Source organism: Nicotiana tomentosiformis, chromosome 6, assembly GCF_000390325.3.
Source record: "Nicotiana tomentosiformis chromosome 6, ASM39032v3, whole genome shotgun sequence".
Classification (NCBI taxonomy): Eukaryota; Viridiplantae; Streptophyta; class Magnoliopsida; order Solanales; family Solanaceae; genus Nicotiana; species Nicotiana tomentosiformis.
The window spans coordinates 16,078,344-16,097,481 of NC_090817.1; the positions used below are offsets into that span (position 1 = coordinate 16,078,344).

The following is a 19,138-nucleotide window of genomic DNA, read 5'->3' on the forward strand; positions in this document are numbered from 1 at the left end:
ATTAACATACTTTAGTATAATCTTTGAATCTTTGTTGCGTCCCATATTTTATACTCAAATTTAGTAGCTCTCTGACTTACCCGATTATTGAGTTTATGAGATGTTTGACACTTGTTTTTCATTTTCGCATTCTTATATATATCAGAAAGCTTTAATAGTATCTCTTTGTCCTGTCGCCGCCTAGATGCCAGATTTTAAGTCGTGACAATTGCTAACCAAGTCTTAAGTCCATAATTAAATTATCCAATATTGCTTACTAAGTACTAACATATTACAAGAAAACACAAAAAAGGGATAATATTCCATCTATTAAAAGTCAAAACAAGCTCCTCAAAAGGACCTCAATGCGTTGTAAGTAATCTTTGAGTTTGAACTCCTGTTCTTGTTACTTTTAGTATCTTTCATTGAGTTCAAGCCTCAAAGACCAACAAACTTACTTGGAACGCCTTGATCTTAAACAGGTTCGAAAAATCTTAGTTCAACCTTATCAGATAAAGAGCTAGACAAATTCGGTCGTGCGAACCAATGCCATATTAACTGTTCTAGTCAATAAGTTATATTCCTTGTACCTAAAGCAAAATATCAACCAGAAATAACATAAATAATATAAAATTTTATATCAAAATTATTTTTCCCTCATCAGGAGTCTCCTCAGTCAGAGTTCGTCGCATCGGACTTGCTTAGTGCGGTTTACATTTTCTGTGCGGTTTGCGAGCTATTACACAGTAAGCATGATACCCAATGTGTACTCGAAAGGGTAGCCGCTGCGAGCGTTTTTGGTTTCCAAAAAAAAAAATCAAATTTTATATTAGAATTATTTTCCTAATCTAAAGTAATACTGACAACAAATAAAAAAAGATACAAATAACTCAAATATTAACATTAGTGTTTTAGGATTCTATCCATATCATCTGCTAGTACCTATTGGCTACGGTCTATGCAATTGCAACCTATCACGTGCTGATCTCTCTCTCTCTCAAAATCCTGTCCAAAAACTATACGTACTATACTTATTACTACCGATATCTATAAATAGCAATCTACACAAGTCAAAATCACCCAAAAGCACACTGGGCAAAGATCTGTACACTTTCGCCATAAAAAAAATCCACAAAACCCACTTTACTTCAAATCAATTATTTTACTCATCTATAGGTCATTCATTCTAATTAGTTCACAAAACAAATCAATCAATATTATGAGGAAAAGGGAAAGGGAAAATCCATGTGGTGTTTGTGGGCATTATCACAAATATGAGGAAGGCGAAGTTTGTGGGATCTGTGGGCACCGAATGCCTGCTGTTTCTGAAAAGGGAATTCAAGTCCGTGCGTTCCCTTCTGAGATTTTGCCTGAGTTTCTATTTTTGGGTAGCTATGATAATGCTTCTCGCGCTGAGCTTCTCAAGACTCTTGGGATTTCTCGTATTCTCAATGTTAGTAGTATTCTTTTACTAATTTGTCCTCAATAAATTTGTCACTTTTGGATTTAATTTGTATACACTATACACTGACACTCCACAAATTTGTCACTATTGATTTAAGTTATATACAATGACTAGGCTAATTACCATATTTATTAGATTATCAATTAATGCTTATCAAAAGTCTACCTTATAATAAGTAACCTGAGTACCTGATAGCGTAAGTAATATAGTATTTAAACTCGTTATTTATTATTGTTGGTTTTTTGGGTATTTCTTGGATTCTTGTCATTTGCGAATAGTTGCTTTGAGCCATGGTTAATTCTTTGAGTTGAGTTGCTTTTGGAATGTAACGGACCTAAATAGAGCGGAATGGATGAAAAAGATTCATATAAAAATAACCCAACTAATATGGGGTTGAGGCTTAGTCTGTTGGTTGAATGATTACATTGCTTTGGGAGCAAAAGTTGAAATATTTAACGGTTTTGGGTGAAGTAGCAATCAGTAGACTTGTTCTGCTTAGGCATTTTTTCTCTGATCAAAAGAGTGTGCGTGTGGTTGAGGGATTTGGAGATCTAGTGAGTATTTCATGCATTAGCTTTTTAAGATATGAAATCACTCAAGTCAATGACTTTAATTCCTTAACACTTTGTCTAGAGGGAGCTAGGATATAGGGGTGATTTAAAGGCAGGGTCAGAATTCTTACATATTAAAATTTGGTTAAACTTTTTATACACACATATAGACGGCTTATAAGCAGTGGTTGCATAATGCACCTGCTGCTTATTTGCTGGATCTACTGGATTTGCCTCTAGTAGGACGGCAACTTACTCGAACTTCTTGGTCATTTAGTACCTTTTGCCATGTCTCTCTCTCCCCTTCGGTTTTAAAAATGGGAGAGCTTCTGCCATATTTTGATTAACCAAGAAGCAAACATCACTTAAACTTTCCACGACTCGCTCTCACAGGATCCAGTGATGGGAGAGAAACTGGGAATTGAGTTTATCACTTTTGTTTTTCAATACTTATCAATGCCTTTGTTTGGATCATGTAAGAAATCTTCCTTACTGGTTAATACCGTCTGGATAATCATTCACAAGTTTCAGACCTAGCTTTGCCTTTGGTGCTTTAAAGTTTCAGGGAATTAGGGTAGTGATTTTAATGTTAAAGATGACCTTTCCTTCTTATGAGGATACTTCTTGAAGGAGTAGACAATAGGAATAATGCAAGGGTGGAAAGAATTATCTCATAAGGGACCATTAGGTACAAAGAAACATGCTGTCAGCTAGGTGCAGAAGAGAAGCAAATTGGTCCTCTCTTACTTGAGCATCTAGTTTCTTTTCATTCTTAGCTTTGTGAATTTGCAAATGTACCCTCAACTTAAATGAGGTACTAACTAGCAATGATTTTTTGTCAATACAATTTGTACCAAATATACTTCATTCAGTTATCAGATACTGTAACCCGTTGAAGGAAATGCTAAAAATTGCAGAAATAACCAGGAATTAGTTCTCTTTAACAAAGCACACGTTACATTTGAGTACCAGCCTTTTCTCTAGGAAAGGATCTGTGGATATTTCTGTTTGTAATATTTTATTGCTTACCACTTATATAAAAGATCAAAACTTAATAGTTTTTGCCACTTAGCCAAGGAAGGATGCAAATGTGAGCCGATGACAGCCTGTGCTAGGTGAATGTTTGGGAGTTCTCTTTGTAGGTATATGCTTGTGGGTTTGCATGGGGGCTTGGTTTGATCTGTAATTTATAATTCATAGTTCTTCAAATCCTCAGTTATGAGTAATGATTCTGAAAACCCTTTTTATTGGTTGTCGGTATTTGATGACAGAAAGCTTAATGCTGCTTAATAGGATTACATCTTCTTAAGCTCGTGTCTAAGCATGTGCATGAGAAAACTTCAATGTTTAATGTACTCGTATAATAAAATTTTCTGCTGGACCATCTTCAGATGCATTGTTTGTCTGGTGGCAAAAGGTCATGAGTCAATAATGTGCAAAACATACCAAGGGCTATAGAAGTGATCAAGATAGTATGAACTTTGCTAAAGTTGTCTCTGTAACTTTAGCAGTTATTGTCATGGCTGTCACATGTGAATGTGCTTGTACTTATGGAGTATGGTGACATAGGTCCAATCTTGTAAAAGCGGAATTGCTGTTTATCTCTGAATAGCCAAGAGGGGAAGGGAAATAAAATGCCATCATAATTCATAACATATTAGCTTGGATTTTTTTTGTTGCACTTTCATTTTATTCAATAAGTAAGTTTTAACATACCAAAAAAGGAGAAAACAAAAACCATTTAGAACAATGGAGCAAGTTGTTGTTGTTGCTTGACCGGCTGTAGTGTGTCCTGTTTTTACCCGTACATTATCGATAGGGAACCTTTTTTCTTTTATTTATTTAATTATAGGGTAACCTAGCATCAAAATCTCTACTAGGAGCCTGAGAATGGCCTTTTCCACTTTGCTCACTTGGTTACTCGAACTTCTAGCATATCATGGTTGGAGGGCCCTTGTCATTAGGCAATATCTTCCATGTCATTATTGATTGGGGATCTTGATTAGTTTACATGCGTCACTAGTTAATGAAGGAAAAGGTGAAGTTTGCAGTTCCATTTTTTCATATATATAATGGAGATTCCGAGCCAACTTGCATACACCTCGACTGTTCCACTGAGCACTTGCATCCTCTCAACAATAAAGATATCGAGTAATTGTACCCACCGAGGCTTAGTAGATGCAAAGGAGTCAATTAGCTTTTTCCCCCCTGTTGCTTGTTGGATCCGAATCATGTTCACACCCTTAGGTGCGAAGTCTGCAATTCCTTAGAGAAACTTAGCAGTTGAATATTTATATCACATAATAACGAGAATCTAATAGGTTTTTTATATTCTCAACTGAGTTGAGCTACGTTATCTAGGGATTGGACTGTTAGATGTAATTGAAACGTTACAAAGAGATGTGCATTGCTAATTTACTTCCCTACTCATTCTAGTACGCATGGTTGTTTTTTCTCTAATTTACATCTAGAACAAACTGAAATATTCTAGTTCTCCTCTTGCCATTCTAATGTTCACTTGCAGTTGGTCTTAAAGTTTATGAAGTGGAAAGCATGGTTAGGGATAATGCCTTTGCAATGTGGACGAAATGTTAGAAGACATAGTTATGTTGAATGTTGACAGTACCTGACTTGGAAAGGGTTTCTCTAGCCAAATTCATGTCATTCTTTGGACTAGATCCAAGGGATAGGGGGAGGGCTTTCGAATATTTTGCTAAATGATACTCTACAGTAGGAGATAGAAGCAGTGCGAAAGGAGACCTTGAAAATCCTATCTGGAACTTGTTCAGTGGCTAAAAGGCCTTTTATGGCTATGGATGATCTGTTTCTTTAAAAAATTATGATCTTTCTATTTACCTGGGGGAAGTAACTTTTATTATTTTATTTGTTATTTTTTATTTGATCAGACAACTCCCATCATTTTCTTTAAATTTGATATTAGAAGATGGATGAATAAATGAACAGATGGGTAAACAAAACGAAGCTATTGTACTTTAGACTATCTATAAGAGGAGATCTACGAAAGAATGTGAGGGATTTAAGAACGTGCTCCTTGTGTAGTGGTCATGTTTGTTCTCGTTCTCAAAATAGAAAAGGGAGGGGGGGATGTAAAGGATTCTTTGGCTCGTGATAGAGATACACACATATACACACGCAGGGAGAGATTTTTTCCAGTGGCGGAGGGGCAGGGTTGGGAAGAGTGGATTTTTGTGTTTCCATTTTTTCCTATTTTCTTCTAAAAAAAAACGAATATGGCAAGTCTTTAGTTTTTGGTAATGCCACACATTTGAACCTTTTCCCAAGACAAATGTTGCTGGTCTCACTAAGAACATTTCTTTCTTTCTATATTTATTTGTATGGTATTTTGCTCCTTCATATGGACTCGGCTAAACGAACTAGATATATGTGCTTTTGGCTCCATAAAACCATAGTGGAAAGTATATAGTTTTCTCTTGAATCGTATTAGATGCTTCTTTTTTCTTTATGGTACTTCAGAAATTATTCAATGACAAGACTTTCATGTGCTCTTTGTGGCCCATGTTCTTGATTGTTGACACTGGGTATTCACTTTTGTTTGTCTATGTGCAGACAGTACCTGCTTGTCAGAATCTTTATAAAAATTCCTTCACTTATCATTGTCTTCAAGATGACCAAAATTTGCCATTTGATGATGCTATCCAATTCTTAGGTGAGTATCATTCTCTTTACTTTGTTAAACCTAGTACATCTAAGCTTGATTTGGAGATCTATGAGACATTTCTTTTGTTTTTTTAATGAAAAGGTAGTAATATCTATGAGACCTTTCTCTTTAAAGTAGTTCTTTAGTTTGGTCAATTATTTTGATGTTGCAATCCTCTTTAGGTACCTAGTTGATTGGAAATTATGGGGTGAGGATTGAATTGTGTGAACAACTAATAATGCATACAACTATATCTCAATCCCAAAGTTGGGGTTGGTTATATGAATCATCATTGTCCATGTCATTCCATTTAAGCATGTCTTTGTCCAATATTATTATTAGTTTCTCTAGCTGTCTAACACTAGAAGTTTTCCACATTTTTTTCTGGCACATAAATCGCAGACAAGGCTATAAGACTCTTAGCGAACATTGGACCTAAAGTAATGTACTAAGATGACTAAAATCTTATCCCAAATAATTTGTATCGTCTATATAGATCTTTTCTTTTCATTGTACCCTATTTTTGTTAGCTCTGCATGAATTCCAAGATGTTGTAGGTCTATAGACAATTTCATTCCATGTGATTTTAGGCCTACCTCATTCCCTTTTAACACCTTCAATCTCCAAGATTTTACACGTATGGACCGATGCCAGTGCATATGCAGGTCGACGTAGGACATGACCAAATCATCTTAAGGGACATTCTCTCATTTAATCCATCATTGGTGCTACTTGCACTTTTTGCCGAATATGGTTGTATTTAATCTTGTATGATCACACATCCATTTTAACATTCGCGTTTCCACGACACTTGTCTTGTGGATATGTTGGATTTTGAAGCTCAACATTCACTCACACATGGCATTGCTGGTCTGACAAACTAATAATCTATCACCAAACAATTTTGTTGACATTGTAAAATTTGATTTTTGGGCTGTAATGTTGTCTAATGGAGTGTTCTTCACCATATGAATAAAAATAATACAACAATTATGGTATAAATAATTCCGGCTAATCCCGAAATCAAAAGTAACCAAACACGGGATAAAATAATTCCGTATTTTATCCGGGATTGTTATCCCTTATCCCACAAACCAAACGACCCCACGAAGGTATATCCTCTTGCTTTCCATGAGATTGTGAACCAGCTTCTGGGTTCACTTCCTCATCTATAACCTTCTTCTTTTGTATTTACATCCACTGCTTTGCCTCTTTAGTTCATCTTCCATCTGCCTCTGAAGGTACAAAAAACCACAGTGGGTTAAACTACTATAACTGTATTAGGTTGACTTTTATCCTCTGCTCGACATTGAATAGTAGCTTTCTCTAGTTGAATGTTGAGCCATGTAATGTTTGATCATCACAGATTCTTTTACAACAGGTTCACCTGGAGAGACGATCTTGTTTTTCTTGTTTTTGAACATTCTAGTAAGGTTCTTTATACATGTATTTCCACATGACAGCAATTAATATGTTTCAACTCAAGCCTCCTTTACATGTCTCTAGCTGTTGCATCATTACTAACGTCTGCCTTGACTGCTACAGTAGAAATCATGCTTATGACCTCAAGCTTGTACTCCAGTGATCTTTCATGTTTTTTTGGAGGCATTGTGCTGGCTAATCTGAGAATATTTCTTTTTGTGCAGAACAATGTGAAAAGGATAGGGCTCGTGTTCTTGTGCACTGCATGTTAGGCAAAAACAGGTAAGGAGATTGATTATTAATTTTGCACATAAACCTTTTTACATTTTGCCTTTTTTCTTTCGTGTTGTGCTTTATCCTTTTCTCCTCCATTTTCTTGTTCTCCCTTTGTGGTTTTCCACAATTAAGGTACAGATGTGAAACTTGTGCTCTTTTTTCAGCTTCCTCTCAGAAACTTAAACAACTTTTCGTGCTAAAACATAATATTTTTTCACTGAGAATGATAAATGCATTAAACTTTTATAGCAGTTTTCTGGAGTGGCTTTCAATTGATTGTACTTGCAGAAACCACCATTTTGGTTTGTGCGAGGTTTTTATATGTAAGACTCAATAGACTTGTGCTTTTTTGATAGGTCGGCAGCCATTGTAATTGCTTATTTGATGAAAAGTAAAAGATGGAACCTTGCACAGAGCCTTCAGTGGGTGAAAGAGCGAAGACCTTCTGTTGACCTAACTCAAGGTCTGCTATCTTTATAAGGATTTCTCCTCTTACATTTTACAGTTGAAAAGCTAAAATATTAAGCTACTAACTCTACACATTCTGCGAAATGCATCTGTGAGATGACAAACCCTGGTATGCATATAGTTAAAGAGGTCGGATAGTTGATCTTGATTTTGGATGCTATTTTCATACTCGAATGGTAAATTGAAAAAATAGGGATGGGAAAAACTGCACAACATTAGTGCATAGTTGGTGGAATAAACTGTGACCAAGCTAATGCAGTTAAGTCATTATGAGTGCAAGCGTTGTGACTTCTAGAATTAGAATCAGAGCCCGTTAACCTTTGTGTTGGTGTTTCTTTCTTCACTTGGGCTGTGGCTGCTCTTTGAAGCTGATATTAGTAAAAAAGTTTACTTCCAGCTTTGTGTCTCTCTGACACCTTCTTTTCTTTATGTCTACAGAGGTCTACCAGCAGCTACAGGAGTACGAGCAAAAGATCTTGGCGTCACTTGAGAACCAGCCCTGCCCCGTCATGCCAGCCTTCCCTTCTCCTGTGACATCCTTCAACTTTGGCTTCCCAAAGCCCAGCGACCCCATTCCTGCTCCAGCCTTCAATAATTCTAGTGCTCCTTCACTTTTTGCCCGTCGTGGTTTTGACATTCCTACACAGGAATTCACTTTTGGAGCTGCTCATAATCAGGTTAACGTCTCACAAAGCCCTCTGAGTGCCAACCAAAATCCAAATGGTAGCGACATCACGATGGATGGTTCGTGATACTACGTGCGTTTTGCCTTGTGAAAATCCCTCAACTTCAACGAGTATTCAGAAAGTTATGCCAGCTGCTGATGTCAAGAGACAGTTTTTCAGAAGTTTGGATGTAAAGTGGGAGTAAGTGCTTTATACATCACTAGATGTAGAGTTTGACATCCCTGTAACTTAAGGTGCCATAAAATGGACTCGTTATTCAGGAAATCCAAGTAACTCTTGCCTAATCTGTACGAGATATTAAAGCTTTCGTGTAGAAAATGACTGTTAAATTACGGCAAAGGTAGGTGAAATTTGTTAACATTTTCCTTTTATACCAAGTCTTCTGCTGAGCAGTTGCTTCACATGCTTGTGTTAAGTATAGTTTTAGACTCCAAAAAACCTACTCAACCATTTCTACGCAATACATGTCTATATTTTATCTGCTCAAATCTTTAGAAATACTCTTAGTGTCTCTCATTATTTCCTCCATACAAAGATGTTAGAAAAGAAGTGCTACAATATCAATAGAATGAAAATAATGATATTTAGAGTCTCAAATGCCAAGTTCTTTATTGATAAGAATTAAAAGAATTTCAACTTCCCCTAATATCATTTTTCAGCACAAATTTTTTATATCACTTTGTGATGGCCAGTAGCGGAGGCAGGATATTTTCGACAAGGGGATTCAAAAAAGAGAGAAGTTAAAAAATTTAAAAAGACTGTGGCAAGTGGGAATCAAACCAGTGACCTTACAAAGGTTTAAAACCTTCTTGACCACTAAGCTATGCTTATGAGCTATGTCAAGGAAATTCAAAATACAATATATAAAAGAAAAAAACAAAATTTGCCTTATGGGGGTTCGGGTGAACTCTAAATCCGCCCCGGGTGATGGCATTACACTTTGTTTAAACTATTTAAACATTTTCAGTTCTTCCCATATGTATATCATAGAAGTGTGTATCATTTTCACTTCTTATTTTAAATTGTCGTTTATGGGAATTAACATTTTTCTCGTTCAAGTGTACGTCGACAAAAAAAATGAGATACTTGAAACCAATTCATATTATTTCTCCCTTAGATGTATTTAACTACTTAATTTACTAGGAATCTAATTGGAATTAAGTGACAATAATCATACCCCAATTCCTTCTCTCTTTATTTCCCTTTATGCCGTCCAAATAAACGGAATGACAAACATCATTAAAAATAACAATAATAAACTCAGTATAATTTCATAAGTGAACTCTAATGATGATAGAAATGTTGTTTTTGATATACACTCGGCTCAAGGAAAGATGAAAAGAAATCAGTAATAACAAGCAACGAATGACAAGCACGATTACAATCCGAAAAATTCAATTGGTTATTTATTTCAAAATTTTAATCTATGTTTCACGTCGAAAAAAAAAAGAAAAAAGAAAAGGGAACAACTGAATAAATTAATGACCAGCAACGAAGATCTCTGGTCCAAACTCTTCATTCTCATAGAAATTTCTGTTGAGTGAATCAATCCCAGCATCATCATCATCTTCATGATTTATTTCTCCTCCATCTTTTGTCCCTGACACCACTTTTGGTGTTGGATTTTGGCTTGTTACTGTATTGTTTTTTTGGTCCTGGCCATTAACAAGGAGAGAACAAACCAAGATTGTAAGGACAGAAAATGCAAGAAATTTTCTGTCCATATTTGTCAAACTTTTTATATTTGCTTGACAAGCTGGGGGAGTTTGGAGTTTCTTTCTTTGTTGTTGGTAGTTAATAAAGTTGGAAGAAGTTGGAATATAAAGAGAAAGTTATAACTGTTTTGAGGAAATTAAGGAATGGCATTTGCAACCATTGAAATGAGCCTTTTTAGAGTACTTATCCGCAACAAAAAATTTCAAAGGTATCCATTTGCCACTAGTTTCATTATGTAGAATGATGTCATTTGTGTGGCATACTCTCTCTCTTTTAATTCGTTGTAAAAAATGACATCATTCTACGTAACGAAATACTTTAATTTTAAACTTCTTATTTTATTTGTAATGATATATTTCTATAGTTATAAATTTTTTATTGCACGTTTAAAATTACAAACTGTGAGGGTATTTTTAATATGTATTAGAAGATTTTCTTTATTTCTTAAAATTTATTAAAGTTACCTAAATAACCCCGAAGTTAGAATGTGCAACTTCTTCAAAAATGCATATGAATTGATTCCATATCAATTCCATTTCTTCAATTTAATAACAGTCATATGAATTGATACAAATGACTGATTCAAGGACAGTTTGGTCCAAAATAGTCACTTAACGGTCAAAGTTCAACGCCTCACTTCTTACAATTAAAATTGTTATGAAAGAAGGATATTCTAATATTATAGCGGTACTATTTTAATTGATATTGTCATTGAACATACCCTGTAAAACAATTTTAATTTTTAATCAATATTCTCAAGTATAAAGAGAAATTTTGCAAAATATTTAACTGCTTAGGAGTGCTTTGCCTAAATTAGCTATTTGTTTTTGGCAATAAAAGATAGTTTATTAACAACTAGTTAGAAGAGTAATCGTACATTAGGGGCGGCAAAATGATTAAATGAAAATAATTAACCATTCATATTATCCACTAAAAAATGGGTTGGATAATGAACTATTTAAAAACGGGTCAATTATGGATAAGAACAATATTATCTATTTAGAAAGTGGATAACCAATGAGTCTAACTTTTATATTTGTAAAGCCTCAAATTGGGGGTTGCTCAAGTTAGGAAGACTAAGAATTCTCCCAAAAGTGATCATATGCAAAGAAGTCATGGATAATATGATTACCCATATTATCCGTCGGTTAATCCGTTTTTTATCCGTATAAATAGTGGTGGCAAAATGATTAAAAGAAAATAGTTAACCACCCATATTATCTACTAAAAAATGGGTTGGATAATGAAAATTTTAAAGACGGGTCAAATATGGACAAGAACCATATTATCCATTTAGAAAATGGATAACCAATGGGTAATCAATGGATAACCAATGGGTAATAAATGGATAACCAATGAGTTTAACTTTTATATTTGCAAAGCCTCAAATTGGGGGTTCCTCAAGTTTGAGAGACTAGGAATTCTCCCAAAATTGATCATATTCAAGAACTCATGGATAATATGGTTACCCATATTATCTGCTGGTTAACCCGTTTTTATCCGTATTAAATATGGATCGGATCGGATAATTTATCCATTTTTTCATTACCCATTTTTTATCCGAACCATATCCGGCCCGCCCCGCCCGTTTGCCACTCCTACGTATAAAATATGGGTCTGATCGGATACTTTATCCGTTTTTTCATTACTTATTTTCGATCCAAACCATATTCGACCCAACCCACCCATTTACCACTCTTACCGTACATTGTCCTCCCATTGGGAGCAGACTTATTTGTACTAGTACTAGCACTATTACAGCCAAAAGATGTCATAGCAGAGTTTTCAACATAGCCAAATTATTTGAAACAACAACGTTGGTGGTATTGATCCTAGTAGTAGTGATGCCTTCCTTATCAGCTTGGATTGCATCCATTAGAAATTCTGGTACGGATGAATATACTTGAGAATAGTAGACGTTAGCTTGCTTGACTCCTTGTTGTGCTAGTTTATGTGCTACTTTGTTTCCTTTTAGGAAGTTATGTTGGATAAGTGGATTCCCCAATCTCCTCAACCAGTACCTGCAATCAGAGATTAGTGCATTATAGGGTGGATAATTTGAAGTTTCAAGTAGGATTGGTACGGATGTAGAGTTCGTTTCAATTTGAAGGTTGGTCAAGTTATGATCGTTTGCTAGTTGCAATCCATAGCATAATGCCTGTAGTTCCATGGATAGTGGAGATGGACCATAACTGATTTTACTAAATCTCATTATCCAATCCCCATTATTATCTCTAAATACTCTCACTTGCTTAAACTTACCTGCAAAAGCCCTGTCAATACTAAGCTTTATTTGGTTCATGGAAGGAGGGTCCCACTTAGGTAGTACTGTTAGGGGTCTGTCTAGGTTACGACAAGTGATGTTACTACAATGGAGGTATTCAAGGCTTCTAGAGATTACAAGGTTTCGATTAAGAGGTTGGCAAAGACTATGGAAAGTGTTCATATTCCTATTTAACCACAAGTGCCAAATTGCAAAGGAGAAGAGGCAGTTCCAAGTTAAGGAGTGATAATTAACCTGCGGGTCACTTTTATAGAGAGCTTCAAGCCAATGGGTATTTTGTATGTCTAGTGATTGTGTGTTAATGCCCAACTCTTGCCATAAGGAGGTGGCCATGGGGCAGAAGAGAAATATATGTTGGGGCGATTCTTCTACTAAGTTACAAATGGAGCATTATATTGATATACTAATACCAATATGACTTAGGTAGCTATACCAATTGGCAATTCAATAATTTTAACAATTTTTTATAGGATAGTCAAATCATTTTCAAAAAGTAGTAATGCAAATAGACATATCACTTGCAACTCAAGAAGTAACTAGATTAAAATGTGTAAATTATCGATTTTTTCCATAACATATATTCTAGTGATTTGGTCCATTGAATTTAGGGTAAATAGAAAATATAAATTAAATTAATAACTAAATTAGTAATTAACTTAAATGTTAGTATTTTAAATAAATAAACTCATGACAATATAAGGTTTAATAGGTTAGAAATAATGTCGTAAAAGTTAAATTAGAAACTAATTTTAAAATTGCAAAATTAATGTAAAATCTTACAACAACTTTTATTTACATAATTTTACTTTTATTAGAAAAAAATGTATGCACATTGCTTCATATTGAATGAGCCGGCGCCAAAATAATTGTACTATTTGAAAGCACTATAAACTACTTAAATTATAAAATGTTATAGTATTGTATTTACTTTATTTCATGAATTTATAATGTTTAAAGTTTTAGATGAATATGAATATTAATTATTAATATTGACATAGGTTGAACTTCAACCTAACATTTATTTATATGTAAACATTATTTTTTATTTAGTAAATTTATTATGCTATGCTTTTTCGTTATTTAGTGAGTATATTCTGCTACGATTTAACTTGTCAATTTTATTTATTCAAGCATAACTGTTGATTTACCATATTTGCTATTCAAACTCAGCAATTAGTTATTTATTAGATCCTAATTGCATAAAACTTATATATATTTAATTGAATTCAAATACATATTCCTTTTCAAATAAATGAGCTGCCAAATATACTTGATTTAGAAAGTCTTAGATTTGGTTAAAATATTTGTATTATGTGCTTATAAAATATGCTACTTTCAAGAAATAGTGGTCTAACAATTTTTACTATGCACATGTGGGCAAGTCTTGAGTAAATAAGTGGTCTAACAATTTGTACTATGCACATGTGTGGTCTAACAATTTGTACTATGCGGGAGTTCTTGGAGGGAGGGAGCCGAGGGTCTATCAAAAAACAGTCTCTCTAATCTAGGGTAGGGGTAATATTTGCGTACACATTACTCTCCCCATATCTCATTAGTGAAATTATACTGGATTGTGGACAAGTCTTGAGTAAATATGTGGTCTAACAATTTATACTATGCACATGTGGACAAGTCTTTGAGTAAATATGTGGTCTAACAATTTGTACTATCGATATGTGGACAAGTCTAACGACGTAAGCGTAAGTTGTTCCAGCGATGAACACTCTCCACCTTGAGTAAATATGTTTTGTATGTGTGGACAAGTCTTGAGTAAATATGTGGTCTAACAATTTGTACTTCTATCACAGCGTAGGGGTAAGGTCTGCGTACACATTATTCTACCAAACCTCACTAGTGGGATTATACTGAGCGGTTGTTTTGTATGTGTGGACAAGTCTTGAGTAAATATGTGGTCTAACAATTTGTACTTCTACCCCAGCGTAGGGGTAAGGTCTGCGTACACATTATTCTACCAAACCTCACTAGTGGGATTATACTGAGCAGTTGTTTTGTATGTGTGGACAAGTCTTGAGTAAATATGTGGTCTAATAATTTGTACTTCTACCCCAGCGTAGGAGTAAGGTCTCCGTACACATTATTCTACCAAACTTCATTAGTGAGATTATACTGAGCGGTTGTTTTGTATGTGTGGACAAGTCTTGAGTAAATATGTGGTCTAACAATTTGTACTTCTACCCCAGCGTAGGGGTAAGGTTTGCGTACATATTATTCTACCAAACCTCACTGGTGAGATTATACTGAGCGGTTGTTTTGTATGTGTGGACAAGTCTTGAGTAAATATGTGGTCTAACAATTTGTACTATGCACATGTCTGATCTAACAATTTGTACTATGCACATGCGGACAAGTCTTGAGTAAATATATGGTCTAACAATTTGTACTATGCATCTGTGGAAATTTCTCCAAAATTTTCTATTCACTAAATTGTACTATGCATTTGTGGAGACAAATTAGGCTTTGAAAATGCCTCAAAAGTTCCTTTATTTACAAAATTGTGTGATGGCAGTCAATGTAATAATATTGAAAAACAGGGGTAAATGAAGCTGGCATCATGTCAACGAAGGCCACTCTGTTCTTACACTTATATAGGAGAAAGAATGAAGCTTCTACTTGTTGCATTTCCCCTCTTGCTGTTGCTGGTACGTTACCTTCTGTATTTTTTCCACAGCCGCCACTACTATCAGGTCTCCGCTTTCCCAATATTTACTGTTATAGTTTTCTAATATTGGGGCTGTATTTAATTTTTGTAACTTTTTAGACGATTTTTGACATTATAAGTTGTATTATTATGTTAATGATATTTTTTTCGAGGTTATAAACTCATGTTTAAGATGAAGTGACTTTAAATGGAGTAACATCGTCGGTTAGAATTCATATAGTCTACCTCAACTCGTAGCTAGAGTGTGACGTAATGCTAGATTCTGTATTTGTACGGTCAGACATTTATATAACAACATACCTTATATAACAATAATTCACTGTAGAAGCCAAAAAAAATTTGGAACCGATTTTTATATTATGTTACAATATATATTCTCTATAACAACACTTTACTATAGAGAGGTTTGACAGTATTAGGAAATTCATTAAATATGTATAAATATTTAATTGCGAACCAGTAACTAAGACATGCTATAGGTTCTTTTGGCAAATTTAGAACTCATAAACTTCAAATCTTGGCTCCGTATCTGTCTGAGGCCTAGTTGTTTTTGTAAAGTAGTGGTAGACTGATAGTTTGTTTAATGTAATTTTCTAAGGAAGAAGAAATGGCTTATGCTGCTCTGACTTCTGCTGTATGCTCACTCGAGCTGTTCCTGCAATGCAATCATCCATTACTGAATAATCTCCAGAGGAAAGAACAGATCTTATCACTATGCAAAAGAATTTTATCTTTTCAAGAGTTCTTGACGGATTATGAAAAAATAATGCATAAGCATGGAGGGCTAAAATTATTGGAAGAAAAGATCAAAGAGAAAACATATCAAGTTGAAGATATTGTTGACTCAAAGTTGAGAAAATATTTTTTGGCCAAAAATGCAAAGGACCGAAAAAAGGCCTACTCAGTTCTATGTAGGAGGTTACAGGTAGCAATTGAAGAAATGGAATTGGTCAAAAAAGAAGCAATGACAATTAAGGGTGACAAGATTAGGACAAGGAATTTTCATACACGAGTTTCACCAGCTAGGAGGGATGTATCAACTAGTAGTCCAAATTTGCAACAACAAACACCGGTTGGTTTCCAGGACGATTTGAAGAAAATAATTGATAGGCTCAGAGGTGATTCTTCTGAACTAGATATTATCACTATAGTCGGGATGGCTGGTATTGGTAAAACAACTCTTGCAAAAAGAGCATTTAACGATCCTTCTGTTGTTTACCGGTTTGATGTTCGTGCTTGGACCACTATTTCTCAAGAGTATAGAGAAAGAGACACATTACATGACCTCTTTTATTCAGTTGTTCCTCCAGCTAGTGGATCCAATCAAGAGAGCGACAAAGAAGCTGCTGATCGACTGTATGGTAGGCTAACGACTCAACCTTCAAAAGAAACGTACGAAGGTAGAAACCAAGAAATGGCTGACCGATTGTACAAAAGTTTAAAGGGTAAGAGATTTCTCATTGTCGTCGATGACATGTGGAGCACTGATGCTTGGGACAATGTGAAAATGTTGCTTCCTGATGATGACAATAAAAGTCGTGTCATACTAACAAGTAGGCTCATTGATGTCGCAACTTATGCTATTGCTAATCCAGATAGGCAACCTCACCGACTGAATTTTCTAAACAAAGATGAAGGTTGGGAGCTACTCCGTGAGAAACTTTTCGGGAAAAGAGGATGCCCTTTTGAGTTGGAAGTGATTGGGAAAAGTATTGCAGAAAAATGCCAAGGACTACCTCTAGCAATTGTTGTGGTTGCAGGGCATCTCTCCAAAATGAGCAAGACTCCGGATAGCTGGAACACTGTTGCTGAAAGTGTGGACTCCGTTGTAAATCGTGAGCCAGGGCAGTGTTTAGACATACTTGCTCTAAGTTACAACTACTTGCCTCAACATTTAAAAGCCTGCTTCTTGTACATGGGAGCATTTCCTGAAGATTTTGAGATTCCCGTGTGGAAGCTAATTAGGTTGTGGGTTGCTGAGGGCTTCCTTAATGCAACAGAACATACGACCATGGAAGAGATAGCAGAGGATTGTTTGGAGGATCTTATTGATAGATGTTTGGTTTTAGCTGGAAAGCGGTCTAATGGAAAACTCAAAACATGTAAAGTCCATGACATCATGCGAGAGTTTTGCTTAGAAGAAGCTAGAAGAAAAAACTTTCTACATGTCTTGAAGAGTTCCCTTGATGTTCTATCAGAAAGCATAACAACTCTACGTCGGGTTAGTATCAATTGTAGCACCATCTTCTCAAGTTACTCTATTCAACCGACGGATTCTACTGTTTCTGTTTCTCGTTCCATCTTGGGATTCAATATTTCGGAAAGTTCAATTTTTTCATACATAGACTTCAAATTGCTCAGGGTTCTAGATATCACTTTCCAACATTTCCCTCAGTTTCCCAGTGAGATAATGCAACTTGTTAATTTGCGTTACCTTGCAGTTGCCACTGGTAGCGAATTCCCTCCACTAGTATCACAGTTTTGGAGTTTGCAGACTTTAATCCTTCATCTGTATTCTAGAAGCTCAACTTTGCCTTGGGAGATTTGGACGATGCCAAACCTCAGACATCTCCATGTTAAACCAAGCATCTGTTTGCAGAGTCCAACCAAAGTAGAATGTAATAGATACAGTTCCTGGGTTCTAAATAACCTACAAACACTTGTCAATATTACCCTTGCAGATTGTACAAAGGATGTCTTCTCAAGCACTCCTAAGTTGAAGAAATTGGGGATATGTGAATCGATCGATTATACTTACCCAGTCCAAATTCCCTGGAGTGATTTTCTTTACACATCTGAAAAACTGTGGCCTTATTCTAGTGATACAATGTCAGACTTGTGGTCAGATTGCTTTAGAAATCTTGCTCTTCTGCCTCAACTCGAGGCATTAAAGATTTTTGGGTTGAAACCACCTGTACAAGAACCAAAATTAGCTCGTCATCTTGATGCACTTCCGGAGAATCTTAAGAAATTGACTTTGAGCTTCACCTACTTGCCGTGGGAGAGTATGACGTCTCTTTGTAGATTGCCAAATCTTGAGGTACTCAAACTAAAAAATTATGCCTTCACAGGACCAAAGTGGGAACAAGTTGAAGAGGGGTTCTGTTCTTTAAAACTGTTGCTAATCGAGATGTCTGACTTAGAGCAATGGAGCGCCTCAAATGATCATTTTCCATGCCTGGAACATCTAGTTCTAAAGGGTTGCCTTCATTTGGACAGCATCCCTCGCGATTTGGGCTTTATTCCAACATTACAGATAATTGAGTTGGATAATTCAAGCCAATCCGCTGTGCTTTCAGCTAAAGAGATTCAAGAAGAGCAGCAGAGTTGTGGTAATGATGCTCTACAAGTGCGAATAGAGAGAAATTTCGGGAGAATAGTTGCTGTTGCAACTCCTTATTCCACCAGGCAAGTAGAGAAATGAATTTACTACACAAGTTTTGATTATTGAACGTTGGAAGTAACAAAATTAGTAATTCCTACTACTAGCTATTTTCATTTGTTAACACCAATAATAACTTATTTGCTTGTTTGGCTTCATATCTGGATGCTCGCTTGTGTAGCTTATTATTGTCATTGTTTGTATGAATAAACCAAGGCGACGGGCAACTCTTGTAAAAAGTAGACGGTTTCTCAGTGTAGAAGTCGAAGTAGTACCATTCCTGAAATCTAGTCTTTGCACATTGTTTATACTTTGTGTCACTCTTAAGTTACCAGAAATGTATTAGATAGAAAGTTTCATGGTGACGCCTATCGGATGAAGAAGTTCTGTTGTGGCTAAGAGCGTGTTTGGATTGGCTTTTAAGCTCTTTTTAGCATTTGGCAACTTAAAAAAGTGCTTAAAACAAGCCTAAAGCCATAAGCTGGGCAACCCGAGCTGCTTGAAGGATTTCTTGAAATGCAGTCAAACCTCAGGAATAGAGAGAATGTTG

At 35.5% G+C, this 19,138-nt stretch overlaps 2 protein-coding genes across 2 annotated transcripts; both read left to right on the forward strand.

The window, feature by feature from the left end:
- The first annotated feature begins 937 nt into the window (after positions 1–937).
- On the forward strand, positions 938–8,927 carry LOC104100537 (protein-tyrosine-phosphatase IBR5-like). Its single transcript, XM_009607790.3, has 5 exons — positions 938–1,432; positions 5,584–5,683; positions 7,321–7,378; positions 7,729–7,835; positions 8,279–8,927. Exons 1-5 carry the CDS (start codon positions 1,199–1,201, stop codon positions 8,590–8,592), a joined length of 813 nt encoding a protein of 270 aa, XP_009606085.1. The 5' UTR covers positions 938–1,198; the 3' UTR covers positions 8,593–8,927.
- A 6,142-nt stretch (positions 8,928–15,069) lies between these two features.
- On the forward strand, positions 15,070–18,896 carry LOC104100538 (putative late blight resistance protein homolog R1A-3). Its single transcript, XM_009607791.4, has 2 exons — positions 15,070–15,231; positions 15,805–18,896. The coding sequence occupies exons 1-2, from the start codon at positions 15,085–15,087 to the stop codon at positions 18,628–18,630; spliced, it is 2,973 nt and encodes a 990-aa protein (XP_009606086.1). The 5' UTR covers positions 15,070–15,084; the 3' UTR covers positions 18,631–18,896.
- The last annotated feature ends 242 nt before the right edge of the window (positions 18,897–19,138 follow it).

Excerpts from the sequence above, each read along its gene's own strand:
- LOC104100538 (XM_009607791.4), top strand. The coding sequence starts at position 15,085 with ATGAAGCTGGCATCATGTCAACGAAGGCCACTCTGTTCTTACACTTAT. Across the intron at positions 15,232-15,804 it reads ACAGCCGCCACTACTATCAG|GAAGAAGAAATGGCTTATGC; the intron begins GTCTCCGCTTTC and ends TAATTTTCTAAG.
- LOC104100537 (XM_009607790.3), top strand. The coding sequence starts at position 1,199 with ATGAGGAAAAGGGAAAGGGAAAATCCATGTGGTGTTTGTGGGCATTAT. Across the intron at positions 5,684-7,320 it reads TGATGCTATCCAATTCTTAG|AACAATGTGAAAAGGATAGG; the intron begins GTGAGTATCATT and ends CTTTTTGTGCAG. Across the intron at positions 7,379-7,728 it reads TGCATGTTAGGCAAAAACAG|GTCGGCAGCCATTGTAATTG; the intron begins GTAAGGAGATTG and ends CTTTTTTGATAG.